Below are 18,450 nucleotides of genomic sequence, written 5' to 3'. Positions count from 1 at the left end.
AGTGAGCCACACGGTCCTTACACACTCGAAACGACACATACATAACAAAAAGAGAAGACCTCGCAGAGAGCACCAATGTGGTGCTGGCCAAATACCCTTCAAAGGTCAAGTTAAAACTTCTCACAACTCTAAAGTACTAGAGTGGGGTCAATTATACGTACCTTGGTTTGCGAGGGTATTGGTGCTTTTATAGTAGTAGGGGGTTGACCTCTCTTCGTTGGTTTAGAAGTCTTTTCCTTATAGGAGTCTCTTTGGGCATATTTGGCAAAATCCTTTCCTTATAGGAATCCCTTTGAGTAGCACCAAACATGGAGGGCAAGACATTTCCTTATATATGCAATCGTGGGTAGCAAGCAAACCGCTATCAAGATTGTCAGCTTATCCCACTCCCTTCAGCTTTATAGGAGTCAGCTTATTGATGGCATCAGCCTTTTGGTGCGACCTGCCGACTCCCTCACTACCCTTGTCAGATCTCCTCTTGTCAACAACTACCAATGGAAGCTGACGGTTTTACCTGTAACCGTCAGCTTATGCCTGCTTCTACCTTAATATGAATAAGCACTATTTTTATCCATATCAAAAGAGCTACAGACAAGCATGATTATTAAACATGCACTAACACCTACTATTGAAATAAATAGAATTGTAATAATTGTATATTTGTTTTCATACTTTATTTATAGTGAATAGGTGAATTCAAAACTCTCTCCCACAAGGACAATCAAGTTGTAGAATTATTTTATTTCACTAGAATTTTTCAATGGAATTTTTATGACACTAGATTGATAGTCTAAATTTTCCATAACTTGAAAAATGGAGACTAAAGAAAAAGTTTTTACAAGTTCAAAGGAATTGATTAAGTCTAAAATTTCCAGAACTTGGAAAATGGAGACTAAAGAAAAATTTTTAACAAGTTGAAAATTTTCCTTTCTTTTTTCCATATCAACCATGACCTTTTTTTTTTTTTTTTTCCAAAACCCAAAAAAAAAAAAATAAAGAAAAGAAAAATCTCCTATTCTCTTGTGATCAAGGGTAGAAAATCATTCTATATATGATCTTACTTTAATTAAAACTCAATTTCAGATACAAAAAAAGTTTTTATGAAATATTGTAGGTTTTGTAAAAATTAAAACCTAACTTTTGAGCACATCTGCACATCTGAAGTTATTGATTTGAATTATGAAAAGCTTTAACTAAGCAGTTTTAGAATGTACTGAATGAAGTTCATGTAGTATTAGCTTGTCTGATTACTAATTGCATAGCAAGTTATGATGTATTGAAGAGAAATTTTTAGAAAAATAACATGCAGTACATTCTAAACCATTCAATTGGTTTATTGATTGTTGTACCACATACTTGTTGCCCTTCCTAATCTTTTTTCTTCAAGTTTCAAATATGCTTGTTGTGTGTGTGTGTGTTCTTATGCTATTGTGTACTAACGAGTAATTTGTGATATAATCTTATTTCAGTTTACCAGGGTTAGGGAAAAACAATTGTGTTAGGAGTGGACACGCTAGGGTCAAAATTGACCCTTAACTCTTCTGAGGTCCGTCAAAGAGGGAAAAGTCTCATGGGATCCTTATTTGGAGGACTCAAAGCTAAATATGCTATTTAGGGATGGCAATTTTTCCCCGCCCCACTTAACCTGCCCCTCTTCACTTCGCCCCGCACAGGTTTTCCCCACCCCGCAAAAGTGGTGGGGCGGGAATGGGGCAAGATTTTAGCCCCGCAGCACGGGGCAGGACGGGGATGGGTTTAGACTTTTTAGACCCACCCCGCCCCACCCCTCCGTGTCCTTGCCCCGCCCTGCGTTGCTAAGGGTTATAATTGTAAATTTTTTATACCCTAAAACCCTACTATTTAGACAAACATATCAATATTAACTTATTTTATTCTATTTAATGTGGTTATCTTCCTTTATTTTGTTATGTGTTATACTATAAGATTATTTATTTATTTATGATTGTCTTGTTAAACACTTGGATATATTATTCAATTTTTTCTAAAAATTGATTTGATTTGATGGGATAAATTTAGTTGTGATTTCAAGTATATTTTTATCAATGAAATAGGTTTCATTAAAAAAATTGTACTAGTTGTAGGGCAAATTAACAAAAAGTAGAGTTTTACGAGGTAGGGCAGGGATGGGGCAAGACAACACCATACGGGACGGGGACGAAGACCCCATCCTTCGGCCCCGCCCCGCCCTGCCCTGCCCCATTGCCATCCATTGCTATTCCCATCCTCCTTAAAAATACTTAGACAAGGTAATTTAACAATTACTATGATTTTCTTTAGTTGCCTATCTTTGATAATGGTAATTAGCTCGTAAGTCAATCTTCAATTCTATCTTGTCGTGCGTTCCTCCTTTCTCCATTAGTATTTCTATAGTGAATGATAAAAAACTTGTCTATATGATAACAAGGTCTGGCCACTTGCTAGTATTTAAGGTAATATTAGCAAAATAATCCGTTGATAATTATAAAAGTTGATACATGAAAAAAAAAAAAAAAATGTAAAAGTTAGGTTTTAATTTTTACAAAACCTAGCTTTTTGATCTTCTTTTTCATTTTTTTTTTTAATATTTTGTGAAGAGAGACACATAAAAAGGTAATAAAAATACAAATTTACTCATATTTTTAACAAAGATGGTTAATGGAAAACAAATGAAATTAACCTCAGGTGGTTAAAATGTCAGTTTTTAAACTACAAGTAGGCATAATATTTTTCAGGCAATCCAAAAATGGACAAAATGTAATTTCCCACATATATATATATATATATATATATATATATAAAGAGAGACTTTTTCTCAATAGATTGTACCCGCATTTATGATTCTGACATTCACCTAACTTATTTTGATTAAGAGTAGATCACATCACTTGTCCACTATAAATACCTTATAATTTCTCCAATCTAAGGGACCTTTTCCTCACTCTCTCCCTTCCTTGTCCTACATATGTGTATGTGATTGTTTGTTACCAAAAAAGAAGAAGAAGAAGAAGAAGAAACTTAGAAATATTCTTATTCTAATTTTTTTTTTTTTTTTTTTAACTCTTGTGTGAATATTTTCTTTTATTCACTAATAAAAAAATAATAAAAAAACTTTTTTTTATTTTTTTATTTTGTTGTTATTACTTATTATTATTATTATTATTATTATTATTATATATACCACCAACTGACTTCTACTGTCTGCGTTCCTAAATTTCGATGTAAACATGTTATCGCAGTGTTTCTGTTGGGGGTTTCCCACTTGTTCTTATTCATCCATCCACCACCACAACCTTAACCTTTCTACAAACAAAAAACAACAACAACCCTTTCTTCTTTTTCTTCGCCGAAGACAACCCAAACCCAAATCCTCTCCTTTTAAGCTCACTTGTCTTGGAACTGGAGCTGGAACTGGAACTGAATTATTCGACCAAATTTCGCAACTTGCCCACAACAAGGTCCAAAGTTGTTGCTACCCCATTTATTCATTTCCTTTCAATTTGCTTTCCCATTATCTTAATTCGTATTCCTTCACAGGTTTTAGTTGCAGCGGGTATTTCTGCTGCAATTGGACAGCTTTCTAAGCCCTTCACTTCTGTCTTACTCTATAGTAAAGACTTGGATTTCAAGGCTGCCTTTCAAGCTGGAGGCTTCCCTTCTACTCATTCCTCTGTACTCTCTGACCTCTACTCTACTTTGTTTATTTTTGTGTACATAATTAATATATATATATATATATATATATATATATATATATATATAAATTAACTGGGGTATAAGTATAACCCTTGGATATTTGGTTTAATTTTAATCTTATCAATTTTTTTTTTTCACATTTTGTCATTAATAGGCGGTGGTAGCTACTGCAACAATCATTGCCCTGGAAAGGTAAGCAGTCAGCAGTGAGCACCACTCACCGTTCCTTTCTATCTTTCAATGCTAGAGATGAATTTTACTACATAGCCTGTACAGACTGATGCGATATATTACCAATCGCATTAAAGTAATTTAGATATATATTTATAATTTTATTGAAGTGGGGCTGTTAAAATTGTTGTGTGATTGTGTGTGATGATTGAATGATAAGCGGAAGTATGAAAGAGGAAATACACAAAGGTTTACGTGGTTTGGCCTAATGGCCTACATCCATAGTAATAAAGCTTTTGACAACTACATATTTTATTAAGCACTTGTGTTACAATGAACCTAATGTAGGGTTTATTTACTAGAGAATACTTGACTAACGCTAGACTAACCATTAACTAACCCATGGTTAAGTTGCTTGTTCTATAAGTACATGAACTTACAATTGGTATTGGCCACTTAGGCCATAATATGTCTAACAAGGACCAATCACATTCATTGTCAATTTCTAGTTTGTAAGATTTTGTAGTAACTTTTGAATTTTCCATCTTTGTTCTATGCTAACATACAAAACCATGCATGATCCACCATAATTAGTATTCTGTTTTATAAACATCAAGTATTGATTCATTCTATTCTTTTGTCAGAATTGATGTGTGGATTTTGATTACAGGGGTCTCTCAGATTCAATTTTTGGCCTTACAGTTGTTTATGCTGGCCTTGTTATGTATGACGCACAGGTATATGTTTTCTTTCTGTTTTACTTCATATTGTCCTCATGTTTCTATTTTTTCATGTCATTTTTCACATCTCCTCTTTTAAGCAAGTAGTTCAGTTTCCTCATGATTCAATGCAAATGGTACTCCAAATGTAGCCTTCAATCTATCAAGAGTGTTAGTAATCGCCTTAGTTTTCCATTTGTTTTCTTAATTAAATCAGGTTAAATCATACTTAATCCAGGAAGAATGCTATGGAAATTATAGACTGAGATTTAGGATTGTGAGACTTATTCTGAGATATTGACAATTATCAACTCTTCTTTGCTCTATATATAAGCTAGTGAGAATTTAATGCATTGGAACTTGGAACTTGGATCTTAGGCAACAGCTTTCACATCTCACAATTTGTCTATGACAGTTTGCTCTTGAGAAAGTACTGGTGATTTGGTCCCAATTGGATCTTAGACAATGGGTTTCACATTTTACTTTCTAGAACGCAAATTGGATCTCTGTTTTGGTCTTGTCCAATTTGTAAAAACAATAGTAAGATGGTGGATTGAATCCATTGGTCAGTCTTGCTTGTAATCTAGTTTTTAGTTTGTTTAATTTGGCTAATTAATTGCTGCGGTGGCATGATAGAGGGTTGGTACTTTCAGGAAGATGGGCCCCTATGGACTTCCATCGGTGGCATTTAATTCACCAAAGAGGAGAAGAGTGCCATTGATAGAGTGCCACATAGGTCGTGAGTGGACAAAAGCCTATCTGGTCTTGCAGAAAGTAATGCGATCATTAGACAGTATTTCCAATTAGAAATATAGTATAGATGGGAGATCTTCTTTCATAGGTTTCCCATTTGATTGCTACCAAAGCCTTATCAAGTAAATTTTTTTTAAGGAACCTGATCTGCTAATGACTCACAAACCTTTTATTGTTGATGGCACTTTCATTGATTTATGATGGTTGTCTATTTGTTGAACCTTTTGAATATCTTCTTTTACCTTCTCTAGATTAGGGATGTCTGTTAATGTCATGTCATAATCTATAATAGTGGAACCCAACTCCAGGTTTAGATAGACTCAAACTGCAGATTCATTGTTTGTGAATCTCACCCTCTCGTTCTCTCTGAGTTGCTTATTTGACAGGTTTATTGATTTTTTGAATTATTTCAAATTCTAGCTCTTCATACTATTTCCCTTTTCTCTTTCCTTCTTCTTTTGTACCTAACTGGATCCTTTTCCATCATTTTTGTCTAGGACATAGCACCTGCAAATGCCCTTAACTTCTAATGCCATGCTCCCATAGTTGCTGCTCCATTATCAGTCACTATCTTCACCAAAACAAAGCTACTCCATCAGGAAAATGAGCTGCGTCATTGAGACTATTACTTCATGCTATGTCAGCTATATAGCTATAAATTTTTTAAAATTGTTTGCTTTTGCTATAGTTCCTAGCCACTAAAGAAGTCGTATGTAAGAATGTATTTTCTGAGGTACGTAAGCATATTTTCTAAATAAAGGAAATGATAGTGAAGGGAATAAGAGAGAGAAGACTGGATTCTCCATAAACCTGGTGTCGTGCTTACGGTTCAGCAAAAAATGAGGTTTCTATGAAGTCATTTATGGTTATAGGTCAAACCAGACCTAATTTTGTCCCATGAGTGACAAACAACTCATAAGTCGTGCTATTATATCTCTAGTTTCTTCACTTCTAAATGTTTAGATATTTTTCAATATGTTCTCAGGATGGACTTCAGTTTTGTACGATGAGAGATTTTTACATGACATTTTCAGAAGTTGCATATGTTTCCTAAATTATAGTCAAACTGAAACATCAATCTGAGTGTTGATTTTATTTCTGCAGGGTGTGAGAAGAGAAGTAGGAAATCATGCAAAAGTCCTGAATAAATTGCTGGCCAAAATACACGTTAATTCAGTTCACACTAAGGATAGAGAAAATATGATTGATTCTCAACCAGGAAAATCATTGCCTGTAAGTTTGGAGAGAATTGGGTCCCTTGTATCTGAGGAAGCAAGTTCTTTTACATCAAAATCAACAAATTCTCCTCTATTACTTAGATCAGATGACAAATTGAGGCCAAATAATCAGGTGGTGCTGTCTTCTGGCTCAGCAGCCAATGTTGAAGAAGGAATAGAAAGAACTATTGAGAATATAATTTCTCTAAAAGAATCAATTGGCCATACTGAGGTTGAAGTCATAGCTGGTGCCTTGCTTGGTTTCTTTGTTAGCTTGGCTTTATTTACAATAATGTAGTACAGTATTATGTTGTATCACATTATTGTATTATGTTCCCTATATTCTTTTTCTTAGGCATCTAGTGTTTAAAATCATTAGCTCAATGCAACATCAATACCTTACCTTTCAATTGTTTGCATCGAAACGCATGGGGTTCAGATTTAAACCAAGTCACCTCCTACTACTTAACTTATGCCTGCAGTTTTTGTGAGTTGGTCATCTAAGCATTGCTTGTTCAATTTCAGAACTTTCCAGGCATATCAAAAAGCACATATTAGTATGCACTCATCGAGCTTCCATGCACTTTCCTGTCAATTCTACTGTTGAGAAGTGTGAGCTTAATGCACACCAGTTAATAATTTCTAGACTTGTCCATTTGGGATCCGTTTATTTTGCAAAAAGTATTGTAGATAAGGTAAAAATTAGCTGAAATATACAGTGAAATCCATAAATAGTACCAAAAAGTGCAGTGAGACCCCTATATAGTAGCAAAAATAAACTGAATAGTAAAATAAGTTAGCAAAATAATCAATGCCAAACGCAAATCACCTGCTACCCTATAGTGTTATGTTAACAAGCTGATATAAAATATTACTAGTATTTTAGTGGGTTGAATATGTTAATTTAAGAAATGGAACCACTTGCAAAACTCCTGTCCAAGAACAATCACATGTTACACAACTGTTCTTCTGCAAAAGAACAAAATTAATTTTACTTCTTAGGTTCGGACAAACTGAAGGGGTTGATAAAAGATCCCTCAAAACTGTTGAGCTGTGCTGTTCTAAATACTGTTTTTGGTTCTTTATTAGTCAGCCAGGGCTAACTGGCTTGACCGCATAAAGCTATATCTACTTGCTCCAGTTCTTCTGCATTATCACCATATTACTCTTTTGAATCATCTTCTCAATGGGTTTAGGTGTTGTTTTCATTAACTATTAAGCGGATTGGCACCACTCTGCTAGTATGGATAATATGAGTCTACATAAACAAACTTCAAACTTAAAGCTCTTAACAACATAACTAGGAAATGACCATGAAATAGGAGAGAACCCCAATAGTACAAAACATTTGCGTCAAGCTTATGGTAACAGGATGATTGCAGACACATAAACTTATAAGACAAATTGCAAGTTCAAAGGCCATGGAAATGAATTTGAACAAATAATAGATATCATTTCTCTATGCACATATATCATAAGAATAACTGAATAAGTACACATATATTATCCAAAAAAAAAAAAAATTACACATAAAAGAATGAACCACATGCAAGCTGGTACTAGGAAATACTTTCAAATTTCCCTTCAATGGCTTCAGACAGATTTTCAAATTTTCTTGTACTACTATGAATTATCTGAAGAAATGAGCATTACTTACATAAGCAGGGTAGAACACCACATTCCTTAACTCTGCTGTTTTACGGAAGACAACATGAACAAACAAAGATGCAAACTACAATAGCACCTTTGCTCTTTCAAATTCATACTTGAGTTCTAGCTCATTCAATTTGGACTTCATTGTCTATATGTTTGAATTTACAACTTCAAACATGTTTCCAGAGACGCCAAAAGTAAACGATAGCATGATTGGGTAAGCAGAGATATTCAGCTGATCACGGATGTAGCTACATCTTCTGTATCATCAAGAATCAGAACCGCACTCTCTTGCCCAGGCAAGATATCAAAGACCCTTTTGATGTTCTTGGGTGCCATGCTTACATGAAATTACCTTAGCACTGAAGTACTCTCCTTGAGGATCAAGCAGCTTAGCCATTTCCGATGCATAGTGCTGATCACCCATTGTATAAATGTACATCTCAAACATTTCACTTGCTTCTTTTAAAAATGTGCGAACAAAGGACCTTAGCTTCGTCATATAAATATATTTTTGATAGGTAGCTTCTTCTTCATATCAATTTGCATGAAGTTCACCATGAGAGGCTGGCTTTTGTGACATCTGTCCATTTCATAATTTTTGAATACCATAAGGCCACAAGCACATCAAGTCACTCAAATGCCCATAATGTCAAAGAAAAGACAGTGCAATCAAAACCAAAAGAATTAGATAACAAATATTTTAAAAAAGAATAAATACACATGTTCTGCAGAAGAGCAGATATAGTGAAACTACAAGCCAATTTGATAATCAATCAAATTGATAAGAGAGCCTCTATTTAGTTTCCAAGGCCTATAGGGGACAAGGACACAAACAGTGAGGAAGTCATTATTCTTAAATAAATTTGCTTTTTAAGTGATGGGTGCTTAATGCCCTATATTTTTTAACACATATTCATGCAAAATGAATACCATGATAGTAATTTTTCCCTATAACTACCAAACTTTTCCTATCTATAGTTTGCCTCGTGCCTTACGGAAAAAAAAAATCTCATGGTGATATTACAAATAACGACAGTATTTAAGCTTGCTTTAAGCATAAAATATAAATCCTGCCAATCTTTCTTTAAAAGAAGGGATGGGGGTAGGGGGACCAAAAAAGTGCAGACAAGTTAAGGAAGGAAAATCAAAAGATTCCACCAGCAAATCCCTTAAAACTTCCAGGTGATTCATGGTTATGGTGATTTTACAACATAAGACTGCATAAGCAATAAACTAGATCCTTTTCATTTCTTTGGGAGTTTTACCTACCTTTGGTTAGAAATCTGAACATTTCATTGACAAATTGAAAGCACTCAAATAAAACTTCCAACAACAAATTCAAAACCAAATGGTAATCATTCATGTTGACTTCTAAAAAATCTACAACATGATGATGTTACAATAGTATCTAGCCAAGCTTATTAGAGAAGATTATACTAACAAAGAAGCAATGTCACCATGATACCTGAAAACAGTGATATAAAAAAATGCTACGCACACTACCAAAGTATAATAAAATATAAAGGTAACAGAAATACCTTGCAAAGAATATGTCTTTTTCTTTAAATATTCTTCTTCTGATGCCATATCTGTAAGCTCAGTAGAATTTAGCAGGAACCAAGTAAAGCTTCTCATGGCATAATAAATTCTTCTCGTCTGCTTCTTTAAAATTGACAATTTCAGCATTGTGAAGCCTTATTCCTTGCAATAATGTTCAAGCTTAAATGAAGTACAATTTGAAACAAAAAGAGATCATCACTATAATTGAGTTACTATATTATTGAATAGGTATAAATTTATAAGTTCAAAGATGGTTTTCATCTCTCCAGTTGTAATTTAAAAAATAATTTCATATTAGGGGATCATTACTACGTGAATAAGAAGTGACAGCTCATTGAAAGTGGGTGATACCTTGACAAATTGAAAATTTCACAAGCATCATAGATATTGTCTTCCAAATTCCAATATGCAGTGAAGGATAACCAAAATTCACAACTCTGCCAAATAGTCTTTACCTCATGAATGTAGCCCAATGCCACACCATATTCGGCCTGCAACCATTGGCCACAAAGTGTACACATTTCTTTAAAAGAACCATATGGATGTGTACATACATCCTTCATTATGGATGCATCTGCCAAACAAATTACAAGTTAAATATAATTCAATTCAACGCACATCCAATAATTTGATTTTTTTTTTTTTCTTTCAAAAAGAGTTTCAAAAGAATACAGAAAGTAGCGCGCACATAGACATAGTTTGGGTTAGATTCTGTAGTATCCATCCAATGTTTAAATACAAAGTATTAGAGCAGGCATGTAAATATTTAGATTAGATGGAGAGATGAGGGAAAAAAAGGGAGAAATATTACACCTCTTAATGTTTGTGGTTGGAAGGATGAATGTGAAGTTGATGGTTGAAGTTGTTCCTCAATGTTTTCTAACTCCTCCTCTTCCACTTTGCGCCTTTTAATCCAATCCTGCAGCATATATATAGTTGAACAATGAGAGTCAGTCACTAAGAAGAAGAGGAAATGAATATGAGAATGTGAAATGATTTGTAGTTACACCAACTTATCAAACTGTAAGGTTGAATTTAATCAAACATCTAATTGGTGTTATTCCGTGCCAAATTTGCTTGTATTTCAGCATTTAGTAATTCTGTATTTAGGTGGGTTTGTTGTAAGGGTAGTGAGTGAGATAGAGTGTAGATTGCTCAAGAGTGTGTAAGAAAACAGAGACTTGCGGCTGGATCTCGCGGGTGACTCGCGGCTAAAAGCCGCCAAATGCAGCACACGTGCCAAGCATGCCAAAAGGTGAACAGTCATGCTAGCTGGAGCACTACAGGACAAAACAAGAAAACTGACCATACGGTTATCTCGCGACTGGGTCTCGTGACTCACTCAAGTCGCGAGGCCAAGCCACGAGCCACCCCTGTTTTGAAAAACCTGATGTTTCACATTCTTCTCTCATTCCAGTATAAATACCCCTTATACTCACAAATGAAATAGAACTTCCAGAGAGAATTTTGAGAGAGAAACCCTAGATTAAAACAAGATTGATTCATCCATAATCTTTACATAAGAGACTCTTCAAATTCCTCAACTCCCTTCCTCTCCATTGTTGAATCCTTGAGAGGCATTTTACCAAAACCTTTTCTCACCATATCTATTATTGTGAGATGGCTGTTTGGTGTTCTGGGAAGCAGTTAGGAAGGAACCAATTTACATTGGTTGATGCTATGGTCAAGTAGCGGAATCCGGGAAGTTAGAAAAGAAAAAGGTTCGGCGTAACCTCGTTGGAGCAAGAAACTTGGAGGGCTTAGGTATACTGTGTAGATTAGGCTTGGAGGGTTTATTGCTGTTCATGTATCCCAACTACATTTTCTAGTGGATTGTTTACCGCTTGGAGGGCGGCAAAGAGGTTTTACGCCGAGAGTTTCGGTTTCCTCTTCGATAACACATCGTGTGTTGTCGTGTTTGCATCTCTCTTCCCTTTATCTTTGCCTTTTATTTTCTACTGTGGATGTGATTTTAATTGGCTTAGATTGTTTATCAATTCTATATTAAACTTTAGTTCATGTTCTGCACATTGATTGTTTGATATAAAGCTTGAATTGATAATTTGTAAATTGGGGGTCTAAACGTTCAAGGGTATTTTTACACTATTTGAACTTTCAATTGGCATCAGAGCAGGTACACTTGTTGCGGTTTAAATACCTAAGTGTGATCCTTGACCCCTTGTGTTTATTTGCCATGGATTATGCTTTGTATACCTCTTTATATGATTTGGTTGGTGATGAATGTAATATGCCACGTGTTTGTAAAAATGCCTCTATGAGTGTTAATTCTCATAAGTGTGATGACATGTTATTTGAATCTATGAGTGTTGTTGACAAACTCTTGAAGAAAGGAGCTAAGAAGTTTCAAAAGAATTTTAGCAAGTTAGTTTGTGAAAAGGATGATTTGATTGCTAAACTCAATGAATCCAACAAATTGGTTGAGAAATATAAGAATCTTGCTGAAATTTCTCTTGAAAAACTGAAAGAGTTTGAATGTTTAAATAAGGATTTGGATGCTAAACTTGTTTTTTCTAACAAACTTATTGATGATCTTAAATCTGAAAATGAATTTCTTAAGATGCATGCCAAGTGTTTGATTGTTGAACCTATTTCTAAAATGGAAGAAAATATATGTTGCAATCATGTTGTGGTACCTAATCTTGTGTCTATTGTGTGTTCTACCTCAAAAGACAAATCGGTATATATTCCTCCACACAAAAGAAATCAAAAAGTGGAGAGAAAGGCTCTTAAGCCTAAGCCTCTGTTTCAGTCCCATTCTAGGAAATTGAGTGGATCTAAGCTTGTTCCTATTTGCCACCATTGCGGTGTGATCGGTCACATAAGACCCCAATGCCCTAAGTTAAAAAGAGAACAAACCTTTGTTGTTAGATCCCTTCCCAAAAAGTCTAGTAGACCTAAACACATTGTTTGTCACCATTGTGGTGTCTTTGGTCATCTAAGACCTCATTGCTCTAAGTTTCAAGCTCTTAAGAGAATCAAAAGAAAAGAGAAACTTGAGCTTTTTGGAAGTTGTGCTTTGAAAGCTAAACCGAATTGGATGGAAAATGGTAAGTTGTTGAAGAAAGTGGTAAGTTGTTGAAGAAAGTGGTTAATACTCTTACCTCCTTGTCTATGTGCATCTCCGGTTCTCATTCTTCCAATCCTCGTCTCACTTCCTACGAAACACTCATTCCAAACAATTATTCCGTTTGAATAAGGAAGGGTTCCTATGGTTGAGTTTTTGCTCTTTTGGTCCTTAATCTAATTCTTTCGATCTTTGTAAGATCCTTCATGTATTAAATGTCATATCTTCATGCATTTTGTGCATCTTGCATTTATTTGTATGCATTGTTTTGTTTTTAATCTTACTTTTAAATTTCAGTTTTGTATGAGTAAAAAATCCAAAACCACATAAAAAGTGAAAAATTGAAAAAGTTTGATCGTATATGTTTGAGCACATATCACATGTGAATTTGGCCTTGTACATTTGTACAAATGGCTTTGTGCATTTACGGGCTTAACTTGTTCTTTATGCACTTATATCTTTGTGGGAAAAATCTTGACATCTTTGTGTGATTGTTGTAAATCAATCTTCAAGCTTATCATGAATGATTAGTCAATAGTTATGTTGGTTTTGATGCATGCATAGACTTGTGCTTATATCTCTTTCCACTCTTTTATTTTTATTGCTGAAAGAGCTCATCAAATGTAAATCTCCAAATGAAAAGAGATTTTGAGTTGCAAAAGCTGTCGCACATACTAGTATTCGATTAGGAAAAAGGGAAAGCGACTTATATGAAAATGTATAATGCCCAAAAAGCCAAAGGCTTGTTCATCAAATTGAAATATCACAAATTTCAGGCATCGATCTCAAAATGAGATGTCTTGATTCAAAATGATCAAATGTTATGAATTATAAAGAAGCCAAATCAAAAGCTTCATTATATGTAATCATTTTCTTGTGGAAGGTCATATATGTTCATTTCTATAATTGAGATAAACTACTTGACTTAGTCCTAGTTATGCATGACTTGATTGAATTGATCATTAAAGTTTCGCTCTAAACTAAGGACTATTTCACATTTGATACACACACATAACACATATGCCTAAGGTTCAATGAATGTCTTATTCATTTGTTAAGATTGTACTTGTCTAAATGTGATGTGTGTATGCTCTATCATATATTGATTAATTCAAAAAGATTTTTGATCATTTTATATGTTTTTAGAAGTGATTGTTTTCACTTTTTGTGTTCATGTTTAGTGCTTACTTTGTTTTTCAATGTTTAAACATGTTCTGTCTTGAAAAACAAGTGTCAGAATTTTTGGCTACTTATTTTGGCTACTTGCGTGAGCTGCCAGCAAGCTGCCAGTTTTGGCTACTCATTTTGGCGACTGCAAGCTACGAGTTTAAGCTGCGAGTTCATATAGAGGGGTTTCGCGACTCACTCGCTACTCGGCTTGCGACTCGTCAGTCATGAAACGCCCAAAATCAGCTTTTTAAAGAGCTTTTTTGTGGGAAACTTGTTTTAAACCTCTCCCATTCTCTCTAAAACCCCTCTTTCAATATTTTTACATTAAAACTCAACCAATTTGAATGGTTTTTCATTTCATTAACATCTCTAAGGTAATTATAAACTCTTTTCATTAATTTTGATCCTTAGATTATGTTTTGGAGAGTTTTGTGCTCTTGGTTGGGATTTTCATCATAGGAGTTGGGAAAACATAATTCTTATCAAATTTCTTCATGGGATTGGTTTCTTTTGTTGATTTTCATTGGATGTTGGCCCCTTGTGGCAGAATGAACATGTATTAAGGGTAGATTTCATGTTGTTCATGCATTGTTTCACATTATTGTTCATAGTGTGCATGCTAGGTGTTTGCTAAATGGCTCTTAGACATTTTCTTGCTTGTTTGGACTCCGATGAGTACCAAACTTTGAGATTTCTCATGTTTCCTCATTAGGAACATGTTTGATTCATTGGTTGTATATTTAACACACCTTGCCCCCCATGTGCATTTTTCATGCATTGCACTTAGTCACCTCTTGCACACACCTTTGCTACCCTTGTCATGCATTGGTCTATACTTTGCTTCTTCATTCTAGCATGTCTAGCATGTCATGTCTACCTTATGCTTTGTAGCGTTTTACATTGTCTTAGGTTTGAGCTTCATTTTCTCTTTCATCTCGCACCCCTTATGCATCATTAGCATTGTTTGTTTCTTCATCTCTTGCCCTCGTTTCTCCTTGACCCTTTGTCTATTCCTGACAAAAAGGGGGAGAGTGTATTCTAGAGAGTATACCGGAGAGTTTTTGTAATTTTTATATGACTCTTGTGCACATCCTTAGGGGGAAAATTCTATTTCTCCTGCACATTTGTAGGGGGAGAGATATTCCATAAGGGAGATGCATATACCAAGGGGGAGAAGACATTGTGTTAATTAGAAAACTTTGTTCTATTTGTTTTCTTGTTTGCTTTAGAGTGCTTTGAGTTATGCTTTGTTGTTCTCATGGCTTCATGTTTGTGTATTGGACATGCATACTTCCTTATGCTATTGTGCTTCATTGAATGCATGTTTGGATGATCAATTGCTTTGCTATGTGATCTTTGTAATCATTTCTATATGACTATTTTGGTGTATGATCAAGTTGCTCACATGTTTCATATCATGTTTACTTGACCGCAATTTACTTGTTACATTATACTTGTCATTTTATTACTTACTTTACCTTGAAGGTCTAATGTGTTTTGTGCAAGTGTTTCAGGTTACAGGTATATATATTCCAAGTGCATCACAGTTTCTCATCATTCTGAAGGGGAAAAACTTTAAGCACTTTTAGTTTATATTGTTTAAGTTTATATTCAGTATTTTGTGGTTTGTACCCATGTTGCTTTGGAAGCTTTTAGAGTTGTCTTGTAGGCTTTATGCTTTGTACCATGCTTTATGCAGCCTTTTATGCTTTGTTTAAATCAGTACTTCTATCTAAATGTATTACATTTTCTTTTAAGTACTGTCACTCTTGTGCCCTTATAGGATTGTCCTAGATGCATATACCTAGTGTTTTATGCATTGGTTGAGTGTTGGGCATACAAGTAACTTGCATTGTTCTTGTTTGCTTGTATGTTCAAGTGTTCATTCCAAGTGTGAATGAGTATTGTGTTCATTACCTTGTAGTGATTACTTGGTTGATCAAGCCATGGTATGTTTCTTAACTCCATCTTTGCTTGATCACCTTATAGTGATTACTTGCTTGATCAAGCCATGGTGTATTGTTGTGTTTCAGGAGTTTCATGTTCTTATGATTCAAGTGCTTCACAGCTTCTAGAGTTAGGTGTGAGTGAGTTTTGCTCAACTGTTCCCAACTCACATGTTAAGTCTAGAGTCTGTTTTACGATTTTGTCACGGAATAGCCAAAGGGGGAGATTGTAAGGTTGAATTTAATCAACCATCTAATTGGCTTTATTCCGTGCCAATTTGCTAGTATTTCAGCATTTAGTAATCCTGTATTTAGGTGGGTTTGTTATAAGGGTAGTGAGTGAGATAAAGTATAGATTGCTCAAGAGTGTGTAAGAAAACAGAGACTCGCGGCTTGATCTCACGGGTGACTCGCGATTGGAAGCCGCCAAATGCAGCACACGTGCCAAGCATGCCAAAAGGTGAACAGTCATGCTAACTGGAGCACTACAGGACAAAACAGGACAACTGACCATAGGGTTATCTCGCGATTGGGTCTTGCGACTCACTCAAGTCACGAGGCCATGCCGCGAGCCACCCCTGTTTTAAAAAACCTGACGTTTCACATTCTCCTCTCACCCCAGTATAAATACCCCTTATACCCACGAATGAAAGAGAGCTTATAGAGAGAATTTTGAGAGAGAAACCCTAGAGTAAAACAAGATTGATTCATCCACAATCTTTACATAAGAGACTCTTCAAATTCCTCAACTTTCTTCCTCTCCATTGTTGAATCCTTGAGAAGCATTTTACCAAAACCTTTTCTCACCATATCCATTACTGTGAGAGGGCTGTTTGGTGTTCTGGGAAGCAGTTAGGAAGGAACCAATTTACATTGGTTGATGCTATGATCAAGTAGTGGAATCCAGGAAGCTAGAAAAGAAAAAGGTTCGGCGCAACTTCGTTGGAGAAAGAAGCTTGGAGGGCTTAGGTACACTAGGTAGATTAGGCTTGGAGGGTCTATTGCTGTTCATGTATCCCAACTACATTTTTCTAGTGGATTGTTTACCGCTTGGAGGGCGGGGAAGAGGTTTTACGCCGAGGGCTTCGGTTTCCTCTTCGATAACACATCGTGTGTTGTCCTTGTGTTTGCATCTCTCTTTCTTTTATCTTTGCCTTTTATTTTCTGCTGTGGATGTGATTTTAATTGGTTTAGATTATTTACCAATTCTGTATTAAGTTTTAGTTCATATTCCGTACATTAATTGTTTGATATAAAGCTTGAATTGGTAATTTGTAAATTAGAGGTCTAGACATTCAAGGGTGTTTTTACACTATTTAAACTTTCGCAAACCATGCTAAAAGAAAGAAAGAAAAGGAAAGGGTAGTTGAAGTAATGAAGAAGAAGAAGAAAAACACCACAGCATAGTATGAATATTGAATTGCAGGTACGTAATAATTGCCCTTTGAATTAGCTGGAATCTACAACAAAAAGCATGGTGCTTTAAGGAAAAGGTAAAACTCAATTAGTCAACTGAATGAAACGCATGGTGTTTGCTGCATTGCATTGCATATTGGGCAATAAACAAAAACCTGAAATTGAAAAAAGAACACTACTTGCATTGCATTGCATTTGTATTAGCAAATACACACATAGACATGGACATAATTAAAGAAAGAGAAGCCACCTTTCCCCGGCATCAAGATCTACATGGAGTAACGCAGCCAAGTGTTGAATGCTCGATGACTTCACCAGTGAATGTGCATGTGAATCAGTCACAACTGAATAGACAGTACACATCTCCACTGCTCTGCTCGCTTCCCACTCTGTTACAATCCCAGAGCAAAAGGCGAAAACAACACTTGGAGAAAGAATCCCGTGGTAGACGTGTAGGGCTTTGTCAGCTTTAAGGTTGTATAACTGTATTGCTATGGTCTAGACTAGACTTGAACATAGTCAACATTCTACTTTGTCTACAAAATATCCATTTATATATTTACACCTCTAATATCATCATATGGTAAAATGTCTACTTTTTTATTAAAAAAAGAAAAAGTGAAAGGGTACTTGTTGTCATTACACTATTAAATAAAAATAATATTATTATATATCTTAAAAGATAACAAAATTGTTATTATTATTATTATTATTATTATTATTAATGCAATTGTTAACATTCATTACGTATTTTCCTTAAAATAAATTTTGATTACATAAAAAAATCCTTAACAATATAGTTAAGTCCTTTTTGGTAATTTAAAACCAAAACCGCTAATATTTTATATTAATGTTATCTAAACACTTATTGTAACTTTAAAAATAGAAAACACACTTTTTTTTTCACTGTTTTGCAAAATGCTTATTTGTGGTTTTAAAATTTGTGTTTAAAAAAAAAAAAACTATTTTATCTAAACTCGAGTGAAAAATAGTAAGTCCAACATCCAAAGTAGAAATTTTTGATTTTAAACTTCAAGAGTGCATTTAGATCCTAACAATTAATT

At 34.8% G+C, this 18,450-nt stretch overlaps 1 protein-coding gene and 1 long non-coding RNA gene across 3 annotated transcripts; one reads left to right on the top strand and one right to left on the bottom strand.

Annotated features, from left to right (window-relative positions):
* Positions 1-3,206: 3,206 nt before the first annotated feature.
* On the top strand, positions 3,207-7,011 carry LOC115986753. 2 transcript variants are annotated; one of them, XM_031110024.1, is made up of 5 exons: positions 3,207-3,455; positions 3,535-3,669; positions 3,848-3,885; positions 4,535-4,601; positions 6,441-7,011. In XM_031110024.1, exons 1-5 carry the CDS (start codon positions 3,225-3,227, stop codon positions 6,849-6,851), a joined length of 882 nt encoding a protein of 293 aa, XP_030965884.1. In that variant the 5' UTR covers positions 3,207-3,224; the 3' UTR covers positions 6,852-7,011. The 2 variants fall into 2 exon arrangements, with proteins under 2 accessions (XP_030965884.1, XP_030965885.1); XM_031110025.1 differs by lacking the exon at positions 6,441-7,011 and adding an exon at positions 5,834-6,161.
* Positions 7,012-10,137: 3,126 nt separating this feature from the next.
* On the bottom strand, positions 10,138-17,712 carry LOC115986752. Its single transcript, XR_004090860.1, has 3 exons — positions 17,637-17,712; positions 10,583-10,688; positions 10,138-10,343 (listed from the first exon to the last, which is right to left on the bottom strand). It is a non-coding gene; the product is annotated as an uncharacterized LOC115986752 (long non-coding RNA).
* Between the last annotated feature and the right edge of the window lie 738 nt (positions 17,713-18,450).

This window comes from Quercus lobata, chromosome 4 (assembly GCF_001633185.2).
Source record: "Quercus lobata isolate SW786 chromosome 4, ValleyOak3.0 Primary Assembly, whole genome shotgun sequence".
NCBI lineage: Eukaryota > Viridiplantae > Streptophyta > Magnoliopsida > Fagales > Fagaceae > Quercus > Quercus lobata.
The sequence above is the reverse complement of the archived record's forward strand: the minus strand, read 5'-3'. Positions and strand labels throughout refer to the sequence as shown.

Excerpts from the sequence above, each read along its gene's own strand:
- LOC115986753 (XM_031110024.1), top strand. The coding sequence starts at position 3,225 with ATGTTATCGCAGTGTTTCTGTTGGGGGTTTCCCACTTGTTCTTATTCA. Across the intron at positions 3,670-3,847 it reads TCCCTTCTACTCATTCCTCT|GCGGTGGTAGCTACTGCAAC; the intron begins GTACTCTCTGAC and ends TGTCATTAATAG. Across the intron at positions 3,886-4,534 it reads ACAATCATTGCCCTGGAAAG|GGGTCTCTCAGATTCAATTT; the intron begins GTAAGCAGTCAG and ends TTTTGATTACAG.